The sequence below is a fragment of the Hypanus sabinus genome, chromosome 10, assembly GCF_030144855.1.
Source record: "Hypanus sabinus isolate sHypSab1 chromosome 10, sHypSab1.hap1, whole genome shotgun sequence".
NCBI lineage: Eukaryota > Metazoa > Chordata > Chondrichthyes > Myliobatiformes > Dasyatidae > Hypanus > Hypanus sabinus.
Window position 1 is genome coordinate 105,736,915 of NC_082715.1, and position 24,133 is coordinate 105,761,047.

Here is a 24,133-nt window from a genome sequence, read left to right on the forward strand (position 1 = left end):
TTTACATATAGAGGTGGTAGCTGCTTCGAACAGGCTGCTGAAGCAGTGAGCGAAGCAGCTATGATAGGAGACTGGAATATGAATACAAAGTGAGAGATATGTAGGCAGAAGAGATTTAGTTTAATTTGCCATCATGTTCAGTGAAGACATTGTGGGCCAAGGGCCATGCTTCTGTGCTGTACTGTTCTATGTTATTTTACTTCTATCAGCATCTGACATGGCAGCAAAATCAATCCAAATTTGCCCAACCTCTCCTTACAGCTCCAATTCATGCAACATTGTGTTAAAATGCTTAGGTGCCCTCTCCAAAGCCTTCACATCTTTCCTGCAATGTAGCAACTAGAACTGCAGCCGCCGCAGCTTTGGCTAGCTATTGTATAGCATTTGGACAGCACTGAATCCTCTTGTAATTTTATACTTTCATCTGTTTACAATGGTGTCCTAAATGCATCATTGATAAAAATAGATACGCAGCTTCCCATTTCATCATAAATCCCTTTATAAATGAAGTGAGTAATTGCAGCCTTAACACAACTCCTTCTGGCACAGAATCAGCTACAGTTACCCACTTTGTGCTTCCATAGAACATTACAGCACAGAAAACAGGCCACTTGGCCCTTCTAGTCTGTGCCAAAACTTTATTCCACTAGTCCCATTGACCTGCACCCAGTCCATAACACTCCGGTCCTCTCTCATCCATGTATCTATCCAATTTATTCTTAAAACTTAAGAGTGAGTCTGCATTTACCATGTCAGGTGGCAGCTTGTTTCACATTCACACCACTCTCTGAGTGAAGAAGTTCCCCCTAATGTTCCCCCTAAACCTTTCCCCTTTCATCCTAAAGCCATGTCCTCTCGTATTTACCTCTCCTAGTCTGTGAAAAGAGCCTATTCACATTTACTCTGTCTATACCCCTCATAATCTTGTAAACCTCTATCAAATCCCCTCCTCATTCTTCTACACTCCAAGGAATAAAGTCCTAACCTGTTCAATCTTTCCCTGTAACTCAATTCCAGAAGGCCCGGCAACATCCTAATAAAGCTTCTCTGCAGTCTTTCAATCTTACTGATATCCTTCTATAGTTAGGTTACCAGAACTGTACACAATACTCCAAATTTGGCCTCACCAATGTTTTATACAACCTCACCATAGCATCCCAATTCCGAAACTCAGTACTTTGACTTATGAATGCCAGGATGCCAAAAGCCTTCTTTACAACCCTGTCTACCTGTGACACCACTTTTAGGGAATTATGCATATAACCATATAACAATTACAGCACGGAAACAGGCCATCTCGGCCCTTCTAGTCCGTGCCAAACGCTTACTCTCACCTACTCCCACCGACCTGCACTCAGCCCATAACCCTCCATTCCTTTCCTGTCCATATACCTATACAATTTTACGTTAAATGACAATACCAAACCTGCCTCTACCACTTCTACTGGAAGCTCATTCCACACAGCTACCACTCTCTGAATAAAGAAATTCCCCCTCGTGTTACCCCTGAACTTTTGCCCCCTAACTCTCAACTGATGTCCTCTTGTTTGAATCTCCTCTACTCTCAATGGAAAAAGCCTATCCACATCAACTCTATCTATCCCCCTCATAATTTTAAATACCTCTATTGTCCCCCCTCAACCTCCCACGCTCCAAAAAATAAAGATATAACTTGTTCAGCCTTTCTCTGTAACTTAGGTGCTGAAACCCAGGTAACATTCTAGTAAATCTTCTCTGTACTCTCTCTATTTTGTTGACATCTTTCCTATAATTCGGTGATCAGAACTGTACACAATACTCCAAATTTGGCCTTACCAATGCTTGTACAATTTTAACATTACATCCCAACTCCTATACTCAATGCTCTGATTTATAAAGGCCAGCATACCAAAAGCTTTCTTCACCACCCTATCCACATGAGATTCCACCTTCAGGGAACTATGCACCATTATTCCTAGGTCACTCTGTTCTACTGCATTCTTCAATGCCCTACCATCTACCATGTATGTCCTATTTTGATGAGTCCTACCAAAATGTAGCACCTCACACTTATCAGCATTAAACTCTATCTGCCATCTTTCAGCCCACTCTTCTAACTGGCCTAAATCTCTCTGCAAGCTTTGAAAACCTACTTCATTATCCACAACACTACCTATCTTAGGATCATCTGCAGACTTACTAATCCAATTTACCACCCCATCATCCAGATGATTAATGTATATGACAAACAACACTGGACCCTGTACAGATCCTTGAGGCACACCACTAGTCACCAGCTTCCAACCTGACAAACAGTTATCCACCACTACTCTCTGGCATCTCCCATCCAGCCACTGTTGAATCCATTTTACTACTGAACTCCTAGATCTCTTTGTTCCTCAGTACCCTACCATTTACTGTGTATGTCCTACCTTGATATCTCCTTCCAAAATGCAACACCTCACACCTGTCTGCATTAAATTCCATCTGCCATTTTCTGGCCCATTTTTTCAGTTGGTCCAGATCCCTCTATAAGGCTTGAAAGCCTTCCTCGCTGTCCACTACACCTCCAGTCTTAGTGTCATCAGCAAACTTGCTGATCCAACTTACCACATCATCTAGATCATTAATATAAACAACAAACAATGGTCCCAAGCACAGATCTCTAAGGCACACCACTAGTCACAGGCCTCCAGTCTGAGAAGCAATCATCCACTACCCACTCTCTGTCTTCTTCCACACAGCCAATTCCATTCTACATGCTTCTATTCAATCAGTTCCTTCACTGCTATGGCTTCTGTATGTCCTCCTTGTGGAATGCATAGGTTTTCCCCAGCTGTTTCGGCTTCCTCCCAGTCCAAAGACATACTGAGTAGGTTAATTGGTCATTGTAAATAGTCCCATGGTTAGGTTGGGGTTAATCAGCACTGTCAGGGGTTGCTGGGCCAGCACAGCTGTAAGGGCCAGAAGGGCCTACTCTGCACTGTATCACTAATAAATTATAACCAAATTTCTTTTTTGTTTCATTAAAACTACAGTCAAATATGTTTCCACGTATGCTACTAGGAACTTTTTGAAGAGGCATTAATCAGGTTTGTTTGACAACAGATGTTTCCGTTAATATTCTATCGGTCAGTTGTGGAGAGCGTGCTGGAGAGGCAGCATTAAGAAGAGGGACGCCTCACGTTTTAATAAGCTGGTAAGGAAGGCGGGCTCTGTCGTGGGCACAGAACTGGAGAGTATGACATCGGTGGCAGAGCGGAGGGCGCTGAGTAGGCTACGGTCAATCATGGAAAACCCTGAACATCCTCTGCACAGCACCATCCAGAGACAGAGAAGCAGCTTCAGCGGCAGGTTGCTGTCAATGCAATGCTCCTCAGACAGGATGAAGAGATCATTACTCCCCAACGCCATTCGGCTCTACAATTCAACCACCAGGGGCAAGACATGTTAAAGTGCCAGGGTTAGGACTGAGCTTAAGTTACCACTCAATGCACTTTAGTAAACTATTTAAGAACTTTTAAAAGCTATTTATTAATGCTTTTTGGGAGGGTGATTTTAGATGCATATCATATTTATACTGAGTTAAATACTGTATGTAATTAGTTTTGCTACAATAAGTGCATGGGACACTGGAAAAATGTTGAATTTCCCCTTGGGGATGAATAAAGTATCTATCTATCTATCTAACTAATGAATTTTACTCATCAATTCAAGTTTGTCCTGTCCAGGATTTTTAAATGATTTCTCCCCTAAAGGTCACAAATTATCTTGACCTGGAAATACAACCCCAGTTCTTCACTGTTTCTGGGTCTAAATCCTGGAACTTTCCCACAACTGTATATATTCAAAGTATTTTCACACAAAGACCACACTGGCTTAGAATGATTGCACAGCATCACATTCATGAGTAATTAAGGACTGAAAAGGAATGCTGGGCTTGCCAATGAAAGCCACAATTCTTAAATTAAAGTCCTCCAAAACAAAAGGTGTCTTGAATGTCTTCTTACTTGAACCAGCAGAATGGACTAATTGTTTGCAGGCTTGGAGCCAACTTTTTGAATAAAATTTATGTAATCAAACAAAGGAGGCATTCAGACTAATATTGCAATAATACACCCCTAATTTTCCCTCACACTAATATTTCTAAGATCTTCTATCCTAGTCAATTCAGTATTCTGCCTCAGTCGAAACTGTTCAAGTGATACTACATTCCACTGCGATTCCAAAAGTTTGCTTTTATCTTCAAACATAGATTTCCTTTCCACAATAGGTTATTGGCTCTCAAATTTGTAAGCTTTCATTTCCTGTAATTCTGGTCATGCCTCTTCTTCCCCCATGACCAGAATGAGAGATTTCCCTTGTCCTTTCTTTTCACCCATCAAGCAGATCACCCTCCAGAATATCCAACGTACAAAATACATTTGCACAAACAATTAATCTTAGATCCCCCTTCAAAGGGATGCAATTTCCAGGATGCTTTGGTTCTATGTTCCACTTCCACCAATTCTCATTCCATTCACATGGCACCACACCATGTAAATTCTGAAGACGGGAGACCTGATGACATGTTTGGCACAGCTTTGTGGGCTGAAGGGCCTGTATTATGCTGTAGGTTTTCTGTTTCTATCTGCCTTTTCACTGCTCCCTTTCCACCACTCAGGGCTCCATCCTGAGATGGAGTTTTTTACTTCTCAATTTTCTGTATCCTACATTTGATGCTCACAAAAATCTATCCAAATTAGTGATCCATCTTTATTCAGTCTATGAGCATAACACAAAGGTTATACGTAGCTATTACCTTTATTCTCCACTGCATTCCCAATCCGAACCTTTTCATACACTGTTCCAAATCCACACATACTTCTTGTAATTCATTTTTAGCATCTTTGCCACCTGCTCCATGACAACTTTCACCATGTCTCCTATTCTCCAACAAGTTCACACTTGCCCTTTTGTTCTTTGCCTCTCCCATTTTTCCACATAATTTAAAGAATTGTTCTATCACCAACACTGCTTCCTCCCAATTAAACATCACCAGAATATTAACTATTTTCTTCTCCAAGAAGCTGCCTGGCACATCTATTTCTTGTCAATATGGAAAACCTTGATTGAAAGTTCAATACCTGCAAATGAACGGGAAAAAAAACAAACCTACTGAAATTAATTTTTCATCAGAAATCAAGTACATGTAGAAAATTTGAAGAGGAATGCTGTACAGACCATTAACCTTAAGTGTTCATTCTGTTCTGTTCACAGGTAGAGTATCCCAACACTTTTACTGGAAGCTACACTTCATGTAATAAATTCTAAGGATTTTTTTGTACAATAGCATTTCAATTAAACATCCTTTCATGCAAGCTAAAAACAGAAAACTATTTAAAATAAACAGCTATTCAAGGTGGCAATATTGCCGATAGCTAGCTTTTGTTTTGCACCAAGAATGCGAAACCGCTGTGTACCTTTGCAGGATTAGCTGGTCTACTCCGGCCACGAACATCAAGTGTGCTAACAGCGAGCCTTGGCCAGTCAGACATCCTAGCATGATTCTTGCAGGTTGGTGGAGTTGAGTTGGCAGATGCTGAACGAGGACAAATTGGAATAACTGCAGTATTATGTGAAGTTGAAGCAAGGAGGTGAAGAATAAGAGCAGAAAAGACAGCAAGCATTAGCTTGAAAGGAATGCAAATGGAAAGTTATCAAAACCATTTTTGATGTTGCATTAATCTACTTTTGCCAAAGCTCAAAGATGGTTTCAGTTTCCAAATGAAAGACTCCTTCACAAATCAAACTGAAAACTAATTTTAAAAACTTCCTTTAAATTTTTTTGTCGGAAGTATCTAATTTTTTTTATTTTGCCAATAATTGAGATATCTTTGCACTCAAATTTTCTGATATGGATTTTTTCAGTGTCAAACAAATGATATGACACTTAATAACATTGCAAGATTGTTTTCTCTGTAGTTGAATTTTGAAAAGCAAAAAAATCAAACCAGTACACTGCTCCAACATGGGAATTGAGAATGAGTAAAATGGAAAAGCAATATATAGGTTTAATAGGAAGTAAAATGGGATTATGAGATGAGAAATGGGGAGATAATATATGCTGGCCTTGCCAAACATGATCCTTCATCTGATGAAGGTAAAATTAATGTAAAAAAAAAGTAAATTTCCAATAAAGTTGAAGTAAACATATGCCAAACTTGAGGGGTTGTTTAGTGTAATAATGGAACAATAAGATTCAGAAAATGTGTTCAACTCATCTGTAGCAATAAGTACTTTTATGAAAATTTTTGAGGCAGGGGTCTGCATGTAATTAACTTCTGGGTCTTCAAAAATCAGCTCTCTCAATCTTCTAACAAACAGAAATGGTTTTGGTTTTAAAGTCAGGAAACACATCACACACATACAGAACGATAAAATAGCACTACAAGCAGCTAACAGGTTGGTAAAGATAAGAGATTTCATAATTTATTTGTAAACATCTCATCCTTTCAGCTGCCAGAACACAGAATGCATGAAGAAAGTAGAGACTACAGATCAGCAGGAGTGTGTATTTGGAAGAACAAGAGCAGGTTTTGCTAGAAAAGGTCAGCAGAATAGGCCTTTCTTTATATAAAGAAAGACAAACACTATGTAACAACACTGAAAGCAATTAAAAACTAACTGAGCAACCGTCAAGATGAAAAACCTTCAAATATAATTGTTATTGAAATTGCACTTAAAATTTAACTTTCAACATACATAGCTAAAGCAGTCAGCCTGTTTCAGTGCCATACTTCAAAATTAATAAGTCCTGAAACTCCAATTTTAATAAAACAAAACCTGTTTAATCAGGAAAGGATTAGTTTGAAAAATATGATAATTGGGTGACTTTATAATAGGCATGGTTTTAATAGCTTTTATATAACATTTTTACAAATGTGCTTATCAGATGAAGGCAGGCTACGATTTTTATTTAGCCAAGTAAAAAATGTCAGAACTTTTCCCAATATCTATAGTATTTTTGCTTTCAGATAATTACACAGCTGAGCCTTGCGGAAATATCTCTTCTGAAATATTAAATGTTTCTCTAACAATAAACGCTGCCTGATGTGACTATTTTTCTTACTTGACAGGAAAAGTTGCCCATTAAAATTTAAAGAGGTCTTGGAGTCCAGTTCATGGCTCACTCAAAATGGTCAGGCAAATCGATCAATAGGGTGGTTTAAAAAGATGTAGGGCATGCTGATCTTTATTGGTTGGGCATTGACTACCAGAGTCAGGAAATCATGTTCTAGCTATATAAAACTTCGGTCAGGCCACAGTTGGACTATTGGACACCACTCTGGTTGTTCCAATACAGGAAGGATCTAGCAGCTTTGGAAAGGGTAGATTCAGCTTGGATTAAAGGGTTTGAGCTAGGAGAGGTTGGAGAACTTGGGTTGTATTTCCAGAGTATCAAAAGCTGAGGGAAGACCTGATGGAAATTTATGATGTTGAGAGGCACAGAGAGAGTCATAACACTTTTTTCAGTAGAGTACTTCAGACATCATTCCAGCAACCTTAGATGTAAAGTCCAAATACAGAGCAATCTCCTGGCTGTCTTTCATGGGCCTCCTAAACTGTTTCCTGCAGAAGCTGCAGCACTGCTATACACATAGATTTTGTGGCATGTGATTATGTGATCACACGAGGCGTAAGTGAGCATTCCATAGCAGGGGCTGATTTTCCAGGAACATCAGAGGACTCTAAGAAGGGCTAGAAACCTTGAATAATTTAACATTTTGTCCATTGCATCTGAGTACTTCAAAAGCTGCATTATTGATAATATTCATTGAAGTAAATTTCACCTAACAAGATTTACTCAGGTGCATCAAAAGTTGTAAATTACCTCTCCATTTCATGCATTAATGGCATAAGCTATTCATATTAAGAGTGTTTGCTCCTTCTGATAGCTGATGTAAAAGTTTTTTTTTAAATTGAGGTTATGTCCAACATAATTTAGTTTTAAGTCTGGTAATGCAATTGGAAAAAAAAGTTAAATACTTAGAACAGCTAACTTAACACTTGCTAAGAAATCTGGAGCCACCAATGTTTGACTAGTTTTTCCCCATCAGCTTAAAGTAATTAAAAAATCAAGTGTGATAGGCCTGTAGTTTTCTAAATTGGCATGTTTTCACCAACCTCTTTCATATGCATCAAAAGAATCACTTTCAGACTAAAACAACAGGAAAGATACACTGAATTCATATTAATTCATCATTCCTTTCAACCATGGATCTCAGTGACCCAAAATGGGAAAAAAACATCCCTTAAACTGCTAACAATCTGCATAATTACTTGACTTATATCTGAGTGTTGTTGCATTATTTTATATAATGCCAAATTTCCAATGTAAATAATTAGCAGATTTAGTTTCCTTTGACTCCAGTATCTATAAATTCCCTTCAGATTTCAAATCTAATATCACTAATTAATGTATTCCTACTTCATATTCATAAAAAATGTAGCATTTAACTACATTAAAAATTAATTAGAATTGTACTGATTCAATCTGATTCCAACTATGTAATGTTCTTCTTACCAGTATTTAGTTACATGTAATCAGTTCCCAAGTGTCCATATTGTAAATTCACTAATTTGAACAGTCTATCAATATATAAAATGACTGAATATTTAAATATTTTAGTATCATAATTCTGTACAAAGCTGAATTACCTGCATCTAGATTACTCCCATACAAGGCAGCAGTGCTTCTGCTTCTAGCTAAGAATGAGTGCGTAGGAGTTAAAAGACGAGTGACAATGCTGCTTTCCCAGGGACTCAGCTGCAACCGTCGTGCTGTACAAAATAAATAGACAACTATGCATCAAATACTTCAACCTATTTTAAATATAAATACTGTGAGACCAGAAGACTTGGAACAGTGGTAATGAAGCCTTACAATAAATTACTTTTCAGGTTAAACTTCATGCATGAATGCATTAAATGGATTATTGAGGCTTTGGATTAAAGTATAAGAAAGAAGTGTTTTGAAAATGAAGTTTAATTCATAAATAAAAGTCATTGGGCTTTGTTGCACACATCACAGAAAAACTTCTGCAGGCATGCTGCCAAAATGCACTCTAATTTACAAATCAATTAGATGCTTCAGAAATGTGTTGATATGCCCAAAGGAGTATTTAAAAGTAAAGTAACCAAAGTATCAAAAAGATTAACTTTAGTTTAAATACACAAATAGTTGAAAACATACAGAACAAGCAAAGTAAGATTTGCTTCATGCAGAGCAATGTACAGGGATTACCACATTTTCAGAAGCCACACACAAGCCTTCCAAAAATTGTGCATTGAACCTTACTATCATAATGTGAAAATAATCTGGAAATCAAATCCTTTTGTTACACAGGTGGATAACTTTCCTTTGCATTTTTAAAATTTTATCAATGATAATCCTTGAACCAAATAATGCTTATGTACCTAACAATTCACATTTGCATTTACTTATTAACATTTCTGCAGTACACCAAGCTTCTACAACTGCTAATCACAGATTTGCCTATAGTTTGTAATACCTATAGCATTACCTTCTGGAAACTGGAATTCCAGATATGGGGAAAGAGTTAAACAGTGATCTTTAAACAGTGTGTTTGAAAACATTCAACGGTCAATTTATAATGTCTTCCTCACTAGTATCACGCACAGAAAAATAAATATACTTTTTCACAGTAGCACTGTCTGAGGCAAAGGTTGCAATGTTCCTAACTGTCAGCACTACCAGAGGACATGTGGTTGAAAGCACAATTAGTCAGATAAATTGTTTAAGTATCTTGTTGTTTGGATGGAAGAGCTTAGCAGGAGTAGTGTACCTAAAAGACACTTGACCAGGATGGAATACACAGGTATTTTGTTGGCACGTGGCATGGAGTGCCACCCCTCAATTCTTTATATAATTGGGGGGGGGGGGGGGTTAAAGTTTTGCAATGATTATCTTTACTGGCAAATGAAGCAGTGAATAATTTTTTGCAAGACAAGTTATTTTCAAAGGAAATGTCTCATGCCAGCTTGGCATCAGTTATTCAGTTCTGAGAATAAATTACACAGGATGGTAAGACTTGAAATCCTTGCAGACCTGGTGTACGCATCAGTATTTTTATGGTGCAGTTGGTCCAGTTGGCATTGGTTTTGCTCTGTTTATTTTTTTTCCTTCTGTCATTTGTGAGTGAACACTGGACTCTCAGAGCTAATAATGGTAAATACTGTATGCAGTTCAGTGTTTCATTGAATATAATTCTTTCACAATAAACATTTTATTTATTTTAGTAAAACTGTTAATTTTATCAATGAGCTTTTTAAATAGTGCTCATCCTTTTCAGCTTGTTCAGACTATCAAATACACCAGCAAAGATCAAATGATGGGTGAAGCAGCACATATTTAATAGTGGTGAAGTGAAAGATTTGCCATGATTAAAAAGGGTGCTAAAACATCTTTCATCTTACATTCTGAAACAGTGGTGTGCAGGACTTCCTCCATAAAGCAGCATTAACAAAAATAACACATTTCTCTAGAAATCATCAACAAAAAACACATCAAATATTTTGATGATATTTATTTCGGGTAGTTCCAACATAGTTGATGGTAGTTTTGAGGCTTCAAAGATTATTGCTCCACATGGAGAACTACTCAGTGATGTGGAATATGTCAAAGAATTATTCATGGAGTGTGCTCCTTTCCTTTTTAACAGTTTACAAGAAAAAGGAAAAAATATTCAGCACCTTGTGCATTTTCCAGTGAGCTGGGTAAAAAAAAATATTAATGATGGGAACAAATACAGTATAGCACAACAACTAATAAAAGAAATTAGTTGATGTAAATTTCTTTCCATTTATTTTGATGAAAGCACTGATGTTACATCGTAAACTAGGCTAGCCCGATCTTGTAGGATTGCATATAACTCATTACCTGAACCTGAACCTTTGAGCATCAATTACTGAACAATTTTCTTTAAGATTCACTAACCTCAGGCATTCAAAGAAACTGCAAAATTCATAAAGTAACATTAGACAAACTACAAACAAATTTGGTAATGTTGCACTGGATTGATTAGGTTAATTTTGAAATGCAATTGATTGATTTACAAAGCAGCTCAATTTGGAGACAAAAATTGTCGACTTAAGAGCTTGACCAGAAAATATTGAAGGAGATTGATTGGTTAGTGACCTGAAACCATAAAATCCAGACAATGAGGTTCTAAAACTCTGGAAATCGATTCCTGACATTTTAAAATGCCTGAAAAATCTTGCAAAGGCAATATTAACAGTATTTTCATTGACATATGTGTATGAGTTATTGTTTTCAGTGATGACCTTGGTCAAGTCTATTTATAGTAGATTTACTTATAAAACTAGTGCTACATGCATAGTTCTCAAAACAACCAAATACAAGCTGGATATAAAATATTTGTCATCATTAGTGCGGCAACTAAAGTCTCACTGACAGTAAAGTTTGTTCAGTCTACTTCACGTGATCTTTTATGACTATGCATCAAAGTTTATACTTTCACGTTCACATTCCTTATGAGGTACAATGACACAGAAAATGTTATTTTTCAATTGCTTTTTAAAAAAATATGAATAATTTTAACAGATTTTCTAAAATGTTTTATTTCAATCTGTCTGTTATACTTTTATTAATGGTAAAACAATGAATACATGTAAATAATAGGACTCATTGTTTTTATTTAAAAATAAAAGACCATTCATTAATCAATGATAATCGCTGCTCAAAGTTACCATGGAGTAAAAGAGAAATTTTTTTAGTAAATTATCACCAATTTGGGTACACACACTCATAAAAGTTCACCACCCCAGCTTCGAGACTGACACCTTTCACTCTTCACTTTAACACTGCTAATTAGATGGTTGTTTATCACTTGCCATTTGTGGTCTTATTTGCTGTCTGGACAGATGAAAGTCAAGACAGTCTATATAAAATATAAGTTTGTTATTAAAGTGTTTTTCCCCATGACCGAATTGTTGGATTTTGTGTTTAAATTTATGGAAAGTAGGAAGGGAAGGATGTGTATGGGAAGGAGAAATTAAATTTCAAATCTACTCCATATATCACTTCCATCTGATTATTTTCCTGATTAACTACCTCAATTATGATTTCCATTGCGCTTTATGAAGGGCCAGGAAATGATACTTGAAACTAAGCTGCAGTTTTATACACGGTAGTGAAAGGCAAGATTGGCAATAAATTGTGAGCTGCCATCCAGACTTTTCACCTACATTTGAACCTGAGGTTAGGGGGTACAGTAGGTGAGGAGAGGCATTGCTTTAAATGTCAGGATAAGTATTTCAAAACTGAGAAATTAGAAAAGCAACAGAGAAAGCAAAGAATGGGCTGAGGGATCTCAAGGAACACTGAAGCAAGAGACTAGAGAAAACACACACTTGTTTCACCCAAAATCGGCAGGAGATGGAAATTACTGAGGATTTCCATGTCCTCATAATCTGAAGTCAAAGACATCAAGACGTCCTTTATTACATTCAGGTAGAGCAAGGGGGAGTAGGTGGGTTGACAGAAAAAAAAGTGGTAGAGAAGAATCATTCTGGCCAAATGGCTTTGGTATTCCAATATAATGATACTACAAATAATACCTTGGTTTCTAATATTAAAACAGATTGAATATCATCAATATCCTTACTTTTTGAAATTGTGCAGCTAATTGCTTCAGAAATACTGAACTGATCTCTCATTAAACCTGACCTGACTGGCTGTAAAGTCAGTTACAATTCAATCTGTAGAAGCATGGTGTAGTAACAGAATTATTAAAAACTTTCAAGATTCTTTTTGCTCCTTTTTCTTTATACATTTTGTGTTCTTCAAGCAATTTTAATAAACTAACTAAGGTGAAAAGCAACCAGTATCTATTTTGTAAAACTTGATTGGTTTGCTATACAAATGTAAAAGGAAGTGCTTCCCAGATAATTTCACAACTGAAGTCATGTTGCAGTTAATGAGTAGTTAGGTGATAAACACAAAATTCATTCATGTCTTAGAAACACCTTGTTTGGATTCAGAGCAGAATTTTTCTGGCGTAGATGAACGTGGCTTAGAGGGCTGTTTAATAAAGGATGAAATCCTTTGCTTGAGAGCTGAACAAAAATTAAATATGCTGTTAAGTAGTCTCTCCTATTTTCTCATATGCCCTTCCATTATTAACTCATGGTTAAACATTCAAGATTACTTAATGTCATTTCCAGTACACAAGTGTAAGAGAGTGCAGAATAGTTGTTACTGAGCATATTAAAAAAAACATTGAGAACACAATACTAAAAAAATACAATAAATATAAATTCAAAGATTCCAAATGTACCAGGTGGCTTATATACTTAGATTGATTAGATGTACATAAAGGGACCCTAGATACAGGAATATCTGCATGTAGGTGACTGACAGGAAATGGCAATGTAGTAGTGGTGGGGGGTGTGGAAGGATAGGGTAATGGGTGGAGGTGCTGATCAGTCTTTTGCTTGGGAAATGTAACGGTTTTTGAGTCTGGTGATCGGGGCATGGATGCAATGTAGCCTCCTCCCAAGAGGGCGGCGCGATGCAGCTTGCAGTGGCCACTCCGGAGCTGATATGTTATTTATTTTATTTGTTAAGCGGGGTGTCGTGCGCAATCCTAATCTGATGAGAAACGGACGTGGGAGCACGGAGGAACACCTGGAAATTTCCAGGAAGGCCTTCTTCGTTGCTGTTGCTGTGAGGTCCGGGTCTCTGCTGAGAAGAACAGGCCCCCAGTCCTCGGGGTCACGTTGCCGGTGGCCGTTGGCGGGGCAGTCTTATACACTTGGCAGAGGATGGTGCTCGGAGAAGCTGTGCCGGAGGGGATGGTCGGAGGCTCGGAGGTTCGACGGACTCGGAGTCCACTGCAGTCGGGGCTCTTTCACTGTGTGCTGTGTCTGTGAGGCTGGGTTTGACGGAGCTTTCATTGTGTGCTGCGTCTGCAAGGCTGAGTCCAGCGCCATGGAAGTCCATAGAGGGGGTATTCCCTTCTGCCACCTGCGTGGGATGGCGAGTCTACCGGGACCCTGAGGACTTGTGGAAACTGTGTGGTGGTTTCTTTCGAACTTAGTCTTTTAACATCTTTGGACTATTCTTACTGTGCCCATGGTCTGTTATTTTTAAATCAATTATGCTATTGTTTGCACTGTTGTAACTATATGTTCTAACTATGTGGTTTTGTGCAGGTCTTGCAGCTTTAGTTTTCGGTCTTGTTTTGTCTGGTGGATTTGGAGCTCTTTTCTGGGGAATGCACTAAGATGGTAGCGCGATATTAATACGCAGCAGCCTCTCCGGACTCTGGATTGGAGATTGCCAAATGTTATGTGGATTTTCTGGTGTAGTCTGTTTTGTCATGTGCTTTTGTGATATCATTCTGGAGGAACGTGGTCTCATTTTTTAACTGCATTGCATTTGTGGTTTCCAAATGACAATAAACTGAATCTGAATCTGATGGGATTAGGATAAACAGTCCACGAACAAGGTGGTTTGGATCCTTCATGATACTACTGCCTTTACCATGAGGCTCCAGGTAACATCCAAGACTAGCATTAAAAAATACACCTTTTCCAATATGGCATGGAATAAAATGTGAACTTATCAACTAGTTACAATGCTGGAAAATAATTTGGAATACTCAAACATACTTTTGATCAAAGCAACAAATTTGTAAAGACAAAATATTTAAGTTTTACAAAAGCTATATATTTAAAAAAAATCAGAGCATCTATAATGACCAACTGAAGGATGTTCATTAGGCAGAGAAGGTGCTGCCTCTACCCATATCTCCTCCTTTTCGCAGACATCACCCGCACCCCATCTTTCTGCTGCCTTAACAGAAACAGAGATCCCCTTGACTTTACCTGTCGCCCCATGAGCCTCAGTATCCAGCACATCATTCTCCACAGTTTCTGCCATCTTCAACAGGATCTTGCCACCAAACACATTTTTACCTCCCCACCCACACTCACCACTCCATTTCAGAGTCCCTTGTCCATTCATTCCTTCCATTAATCTCCCTCATGGCACTTACCTCTGCAGGCTGAACAAGTACTACATCTGCCCATTCACCTCCTCCCTAACCAGTGGCCAATCATTTTAATTCCACTCCCCACTCCTATTCCAAAATATCCACCCCATGCCTCCTTTACTGCCACAATGAGGCCCCACTCTCAGGTTGGAGAACAACATCTCATATTCCGTTGAGATAGCCTTCTACCTGACATCGATTTCTTCAACTTCTGGTAATTTCTGCCCTCTCCTCCTCCTTTCATTTTCCATTCCCCATTCTGGCTCCCTTTTTACCCCTTCTCTTCACCTGCCTCTCATCTCCCTCTGGTGCCTCTCTTCCTTATTCTCCCATGGTGCACTCTCCTCATCTATCAGATTCCTTCTACTTCAGTTTTACCCATCACCTCCCAGCTTGTTACTTCATCCTGCCTCCACCACCCATATACCTTCACCCTCACCTGACCACATCTATCAGCTTCCAGCTTGTACTCCTTCCCCTCCCCCCACTTTTTTTATTCTGGTTTCTTCTCACTTCCTTTCCAGTCCTGATGAAGCCCTAAGTGTTGACTCTTCATTCTTCTCCATAAATGCTGCCCGACTTGCAGAGTTCCTCCAGTATTTTGTGTGTGTTACTCTGGATTTCCAGCATCTTCAGAATCTTGTGTTTATAATCAAGTTTCACAGGTTTTCCAAATATTTTTGTACTACTCAAAGGAATATTCCATTTTATACATCATTTAATGATTCTGGAATGTAAAAAAAATGCAATGTCCCAAACCATTCCAGTGACAGAGAAAAACTACCATGATAACCATCAACAGATTTGTGAAAAATGATAGAATTATAATAACACTCAAGAAACATTTTCATTATTTGTACGTTTATAGTTTAAAACTGAAAGTATTAGGCTGAAACAGTACCTTTGTCTGGAGAATTTAATAATGTTGCTGAAGATGACGATAACCTCTTGTTAATGATTGGATCAGCATGCTTCGCAAGGTTCATTGTAGATACTGAACGCCTATCTGAATCTAATACAAATAGAAATATTTGCAGATGATTGCCTGTGCATGGTACTGCTCTCTTTGCTAACATTAAAATTCATTAGACCAAATGCAATATTTCTGATCTACTGTTAATAATTAGAAAGGTTATTAAGCATAACTCTACAGGTAAGATTACAAGATTTAAATCAAATTAAAGAACACATAAATGGCTTTGTTGAACTTGGTCCTTCCAATGAGTAAGAAGTTTGAAGATTTCAGTAATGCAAAAATCAGCTGTCTACGTAGTCTAAGAGAAAACAAAGTAAATAAAGTAGCTTGACCTCTACAAAATCAGGATTTTGATCAGACATCTTGTATGGTCCATTCAATTCACATCAGAAAGAAGATACTGATTTGCAAAGCAAGCATTACAGAATCCACCAATACGATTCATGGTCTAGAAGGGCTAAATTATAAAAGCGATCTAGAGCAGAATTAAATTAGTAGACCGAGTTATACGATTGAGATAGCAAAGTTGATTATAAGATCTGTTGGAGCTGATAGAGACAAAGTAGATCATCTAAATCGAGAACCACAGGACGGAGTATCAAAATTTGAGTTAATCCAGATATCAACAGTCATTTATAAATTTGGGGAACTTCCCTACCAAGAGTAAAACAGCTGAAATCTTCAAAACCATGGCCAACATTTTTTCAATAAGTGCATGAAAAGATAAGGAACCAAGACAGATAAATTGAGCTAACCCAAAAATAAGTGATTGATGGAGTAAACAAGACAAAGATTTCCTCCTTTTTTTTGTTGTTTTGAAATAAGGGCAATCTCAGTTCTTTAAAATCGAATGAGATTCAATGTAGGATGTGCTATTAGATTTTTCTCATGAGGAACTATATGCCATCTTACTGAAAAATTTAAACTGCATGCATCAGGATTAAACTTCTGTTTCACACTTTCAGATTTGGCATACTTGCTATCTCTATAAATTAATAATAGAAGAATGGGATTTAAGAAACTATGTGAAAGCAGTTAATATACGTAAATAATAACATGCAAGAACAGACTGGTTGTCTGGAAGGTGATATTATCCTATCAAAAATGAGAAAAAAAAATGTTTAATATTACCTTTAGGAATACCATTCTTATTTCTTGAGTGGCAATTAAAGTCTGCCAAATCAATATAGGATTACAAAGATTCAACAAAATCAACAAAACAAAAAACTAAACAGAAGCAAATACAAGGAGCATTTCGCGAAGTTGAATACTAAGAGCATAAGAATAAAATATGATACAACATATGCCAATTTACATTATTTAAATTACACAAAGTTCACAGAACAGAAATCCATTTGACAAAGAAACTGTAATAGATGCACTGATCAACTTTCCTGGATTCTACCATAAGACATTTTTTCCCCACTGTCATGAGAATTTAATGGAAGACAGGTGTGCATTTAAGTCAAAGCATTTTAAAGATCACTGTTTAGTATGTTCGTTTCCAGGAAAACATGCCAGGAAAATTAACCACTTTCTCAAAAAGCAAAAACATTTTATAACGGTTAATTTTCTCAAGTTTCACATTACAGGTTTTTTTCAACATTAAGAACTACCCTATGACATGTACCATCTCTATTGAAGGTTGAATTGCTTTGTAGGGCTCCACCCCATGACCACCTGCCGGACTTCTGTTTTATCCTTTGACTTCTTTCAATTGTGCGACGTACAACTGCTTCATGTCGTTCCTTCAAGAAGAAAGGTTTATTTAACTCAAGATAGTTACTGTCTAATTTGCTCTATAAAACAACATTTGCCACATTAAATAATACAAAACATTAATAATGGAAATGGGAAACTAAATAAAGAAAGCATGCTGCTTTTCAAGTGATTTTGAAAAACTGCCATTTCACTCCTTCAGAGATTTTCACGTTCAAACTTCCTATTTTGTTTTCCATTTAATTTGGCTCAGTCCTTCAAACCAAATACTTAAGACAATTTTTTAAAAGATAAAGGTATAGTAAAATCAAAATCAGCAACAAACAACATTCCATGTGGAAGGAAAGAGTACAATAGAAAATAGACTGCTTATGATAATTGTTCACAATAAACATACTCTGTCTTCTTGAAGTTTTTGTTTCCGTTTTTCTTCAACAGCAATACGCCTTCTTTCTTCCTTTAGTCTCTGTTCTTCAAGTTTCTTTTTTCGTTCTTCTAGTTGTTTCTCATAATGCTGTCTTGCTTTTTCCTCCTTTTCATGTAATAGCTGTTCTCTTGCAGCTAAATAATAAAATGTATTGTTAGTTACAACAATTGTTCTGAAACAAACTTAAATAATAACATTGTAAATTTATTACATAATTAATATATTAATGAACAAGTTAGCAACAAGACAATCAATAAACACCAACTAACATTTCAATAATGGATGATCAACCTGATATAATCTTTAGTCTTCAAATGATTTGCTGACTTAAAAAGCTATGATTTACTGCTGTTAATTCTTATATTGGCTTTAATATATCAAAAATTGTTTAGAATGACAAATTCGCACTCAATATTTGATCTTTCAAATATAAACAGCGCTTCATCTGGTAGTACCCTTGCCTAGGGATCTGAAAGTAGAATTCTACAGACTTAAGTGGAAAACCTAACCTGAGTGAAAGATTAAGGATATGCTGCATTGTTAGAGCTGCTTATTGTAAAAGCACATATTAGGCATATTCTAGATGCTCAGCTAACCCCAAATGATCATTTCTGTTAAAGAGCCAGGGAATTATCCATTGGGTCATGACCAATCTACAGTATTCCTTACCACCAGAAATAAATCTGATCATCTCACTGTTGCATTTAAATAACAGCCAAAACTTGTATACAACAATGACAATTGGTTGCTCAAACATCAAAAATATTTTGGAACAAATTATAAAAATAAATGGTATATAAATGCAAGTTTTTACACATGATACTTATAGGCCACATCTTCAACCCCCATGCTGGAGCTAATATCAGGATCTACCCAGATATCCCCGAAGGTCTGATTTCCGAAGTTGGCAGTGACCAAAACAAGTGCTGGCACATTTCACCCTATTGTGTGTGTTACTGACTGCTGTCCATTCACCATGGAATCTGATGTGCAGGACATCAAGTACTTCCTAGTTATTAGTTTGGGAAATCCAATGTTTTAGAAGGGAATTGGGTTAGACTATGACAGCATTAATAGTATGTTGAAACTAGCAAGTGGGATTAACTCTGTTATTCAATAATCATTGCTTAATGTTTTTCCAAAAAGTCTAACATCAGCAATCCCACAGGTATTTTGGATAAAATTATGTTCTTATTGACAGTATTACATTGGAAAATATTGCATTGCCAGTCCAAAACCAATTAATCTCACAATATTATTAACCTGAAAAATATTGAAATTAACATTTGTAAATATAAGTGGAACAATAATGTTTGAATATTTAGGACTGCTGTTGTCTCTCATGTAAAGTGAGATTTATGCCTAGGATACAGGCCAAAATTTCACTTAATTTTGGAAAAAGAATTGGTGATCGCAGTGCCGTTCATGGAAAACTGCTATGAAAATTGGCATCGTTCTTAACATCCAACAGCATCTCCGCATCTCCAAGAAATTTCCCTTTTTAGCCTTAATTCAATGTGATTCATGGTATCCTGAGCTACCGAAAGATTCTGTGTAAACAAAGACTTTTTTAGTTGGTTACAAACAATCAGCCTCTCCAGCATTTAAAAATAACTTAATTCACATGTGGTCTCATTTGTTCAGCTCTTAAATGTTTTTTTTAAATTAAAGTTAAAACTGTTCTCTTCAATCCAATAGTTCCTTCCTTCCCTTCAGTGGATTTAACACTGAATTCATAATGATAATTGATAGTTCCCAAATTCAATCTAATTTGGTTAATAAAAAAAGTCTGCTCTATTTTCACAAGATATAGATGTTCTCTAGAGGGCACCACAGTGTTTATCTTACATGTTCAATAACTCACTGTGAAATACAGCTCACAGAAATGAACTAATCAAGATTAGGATTAAAGAACAGGAAATCCTGCTTGCTTGATATTGAAGTGCAATCTGGCTCAGTGGTGTTAACTAAATTTAAGTAAATACTTAGAACTATTTACTGGGGGAAAGAAAGATTTTACAAACACAGATTAACTGTATTTTCTTACCAAGCAGTTTTTGTCGTTCCTCCCTGCGTTCCTTGGCAAGTCTTTGCTTGTCATCAACACGAAGAACAGGGAAGTCTATAAAACAAGTAATGTTTTTTTTATTATATAAAGCCTCAGAATACAAGGACATCCTTTAGAATAGAGATGAGGAGGAACTTCTTTAGCCAGGAGGAGGTAAATTTGTGGAATTTATTGTCACAGAGAGCTGCGGAGGCCAAGTCATTGCATATAGTTGAGGCAGAGGTTGATAGGCTCTTGATTAGTAAGAGCATCGAAGGTTATGGGGAGAAGGCAGGAGAATGGCGTTGAGAGGGATAACAAAACAGCCATAATGGAATGGCAGAGCAGACTCTATGGGTCAAAAATGTCTAATTCTGCTCCTAAGCTTCCCCCCCCACCACCCTATTTCCAAAGCAAGTGTGCCTTCTCTAAGTTTATTCCCTTTGCTCAAAAAGTTTAAAAATAACTTATACCACGGCATATTACAATGGCTCTGATTTTGTTGAGTTTTGCAGGCAGTTCTGCATTGTTTCCCAGCTATGCTTTGTCTAATGATGCCTCAGAATGAACAAGGATTGTGGGACTGCACAGAGGAAAATGAATTACCGTAGATTCCGGACTACAGAGCGCACCTGATTAAAAGCCGCACACTCTAATTTTAGAAAGAAAATCAATTTTGTACTTGTACAGGCCGCACCGGATTTTAAGCCGCAGGTGTCCCATGTTGTAATATGAGATATTTACACAGAAAGATATTACACGTGAGGATTTTTTAACTTTTAATTAAATCCGTATGGTAACATAAACAAATACATATTGCAAATGCTTTTTTTCGAACAGTGCCTGTAACATTGCTACTTTTAAATATACATACGTATCGGTAACACACAAATTACGTTGCGTATACTTTTTTACTGAACAGTGCACGAACAACATTCCAATATCTCCTAACAACTGGTAAAAAAAAATATATACTGCAGCCTACCAGGAAAAGTTTTTGATCGCCTTCTTCATCTTCCTCCTGCGCACTAAAACCATCAAAGTCCTCTTCTTCAGTGTCCAAATTGAACAACCTCAGGATCTCGTCACTCACTTCAGTCTCTTCATTGTCACTCTCACTTGAGCGCACACGGTCCTCTTCATCATGCAGCAGTCCAGCCTTTCGAAACCCGTTGGTGATGGTGGATGTTGTGACACGGCTCCACGCATTTAGGATCCACTGGCAGACTTGAGTTAAAGATGCTCTTCGCATGCATCCTGTTTTGGTAAAGGATTTCTTGCCGCTCATCATCCAAGCCTCCCACTCAACGCGCAGCGCCGTTTTTTTCTGTGAAAAAATCCCCCTGGTCGCTTGGCGTAGCACTCTCTCAGCCAATCCTTCATTAGACTCTCCATCATCCAGCCTTTCTTATTGACTTTCACCATGATTTCTTTTGGGAATTTTTCCTTTGGCATTGTCAGCCGCTTAAAAATCACCATCGGTGGAAGCTTTAGTCCGGATGCTGTGCAGCTCAGAACACAAGTAAAATGCGTTCTCTCATGGCCACTTGTTTTCAGTGTGATGGACGAGTCACCTTTTTTATTAACAGTCCGAGTGAGAGGCAGGTCAAACATCAAAGGTACTTCATCTATATTTATGATATCATCTGGCCCGATGGAATTCTCCGCTATCTTTGTTTGAATGAATGTGCGGAAGTTAGCAAGTTTTTCCTCGTGGTCGGGAGGGAGCTGCTGACACAGAGTCGTGCGTACCCTGACGGACAGGCCTTTTCGTCTCATAAATCTAAAACACCATGATGGCCCACCTTTAAAATCTTCAATTTTCATTTTGGTGGCGATTGCTTTAGCCTTCAGTCTGATCTGCACGGTGGAAACACCGCGGCCGCCTGCTCTCTCTGTGTTAACCCAGTCTTCAAGAACGTTTTCAAGTTCGGGCCATCTGCTATGATTACCTCTGAAAGCTTTTGTCATCTTTTTGCATTGACTCAGTTCTTCATGCTGGCGTCTCCACCGTCTCACCATCGATTCATTTATGCCAAGATTATGTGCAGCAGCTCGATTTCCTTCTTCAACCGCCAGATTGATCGCCTTTAACTTAAAAGCTGCATCATATGCTTTTCTTCGAGTGTTTTCCATGTTGATGAGGGTGAGTACAAATGACTGATTTACAATAATTTAATTGTGAAAGTGCGCTTGATTTATCGTATAATTTCATTGGACCTCTGTGAACTACTCATCAATTTTATTGGTCTACTGTTACAAGGCAAAATGTTTTTGGCGGCATGAAAAAAACGCATGCATTAACCGCACCGTAGTATAGGCCGCAGTGTTGCCGCAGTATTCAAAGCGTGGGAAAAAAGTAGCGGCTTATAGTCCAGAATTTACGGTAGGTTAGTTACATTTTAAAATTTATTTTGTGCATTTACTTATTTTAAATAAGTCATTTCTGAATAGGTCAGTTTTTAAATGAGGCATTGAGAAATATTGTTAAGCAGACCATTTTAATAGCTAGCAAAGTTAGGAGTAGGGTTTTATAGTCTGTCGAAGGCTTCCTTCCAGTTGAATTTTTTGGGCTAGTGCTTGTTCTGGTCTGCCCAGGTCATCTCAACATTTTAAGCCTCTGGCATATATTATGAATTGACATATAATGGATAGTGTATAGGCAGCAGACACCAATGAACAAAATTTAGACCACTAATAACTCCTATGAGAACCTTTTACATATTGAGCAAAAATTTTAGATGACATAATAGGCCAGTTGTTCAATGTTATTCTTTGCAGCTGCTCTTTCAAAAAAAATTACAGATTTGCTTTCCAGTTAGGAATGTCAGATTCTCATCATCTGTACTAATATTATTTACCTAATAGCTTGGGAACAGATGAAAAGTCTATTTGCCATCATTAAACTCTCGACTTTATAAATACTAATATAACTACTTAATCTATTCTGAATCATTAAAAACTTAGTATTCCACTATTATTTCCTAAATGTTACATTTCATTCCATGCAACAACCCTATTTCAAAATTGTTAATGATGCTTTATTTTTAAAAATCCTTTAAAAATAGTGTATAATTAGTTTTTTTGAGCACATTGCTTATCAATTGCCAGTGCCTGTCACACTGCTGCAAGTTTTTCATTACACCAGTGTATATGACAATAACCTTTCATCATAATCATTTACATCACCACCTCTTCAATCATGTGTGTTCAGCACTTCATACTTACTAGACTGCAAAGACTGTTGCATTTCTTAAATTGTATTTATGAAATTCTCCTTTTCTCATGATAAGTGATCTGCATTCTCTTCCTTCCATTGGGGTAACTAATTACCTTTGGAGTGCAATTATGAATACTTCAAAAATTCCCCAACCTGCTTGCCCATACAATACAAAATCTCTCTCAATTGGTTTTCCCAAGTTCAGTTCTTGCATTATCCATGGTTTACCACTGCCATTTACAACAGGAAATCTGATTTTATCCACTCTGGTCTATAAACATTTCTTAGGTTTATAGCAAATGATTGTCCTTGAATGCTTTGGTAAGCAACAATCCATTAGGTACAGACAATAAGCACCAACGTAACCAACAAACTTCATATCCCCAACCCAAAAGGAAAAGAAAACAAAAATGCTAAAAACACTTGACAGGATCTACATAAGAGAAAAAGAATTAAATCTCAGGGTAGAGACCATTCATCAGAAAGAGGACTTAAAAAAAAAATGATGCTTTTAAGTTGCATAGCTGGTAAGAGGGATAGTACAACTAAAAAAAGCTGTAAATAGGCAAGACCAAGTCAAACAGGTTCACGTAGCATTGGAGAGTATTACACTTCACAATTTGTTATTAACATTGAGGAATATTGAGAAATACAGATGTAATATTTGATCATCTTTGATAGCTTA

The 24,133-nt window shown here is 37.2% G+C and overlaps 1 protein-coding gene across 2 annotated transcripts in view; it reads right to left on the reverse strand.

Annotated features, from left to right (window-relative positions):
- LOC132400931 (ensconsin-like) overlaps positions 1-24,133 on the reverse strand; it is a 151,365-nt gene that overhangs the window by 51,369 nt on the left and 75,863 nt on the right. For both annotated transcript variants that reach the window (XM_059982507.1, XM_059982508.1), the window contains exons 3-8: positions 20,229-20,303; positions 18,152-18,315; positions 17,666-17,783; positions 15,961-16,071; positions 8,680-8,802; positions 5,442-5,560 (exon numbers count right to left, since the gene is read on the reverse strand). In XM_059982507.1, coding sequence (XP_059838490.1) covers positions 5,442-5,560; positions 8,680-8,802; positions 15,961-16,071; positions 17,666-17,783; positions 18,152-18,315; positions 20,229-20,303 — 710 coding nt within the window. The remainder of the gene's footprint in view (positions 1-5,441; positions 5,561-8,679; positions 8,803-15,960; positions 16,072-17,665; positions 17,784-18,151; positions 18,316-20,228; positions 20,304-24,133) is intronic.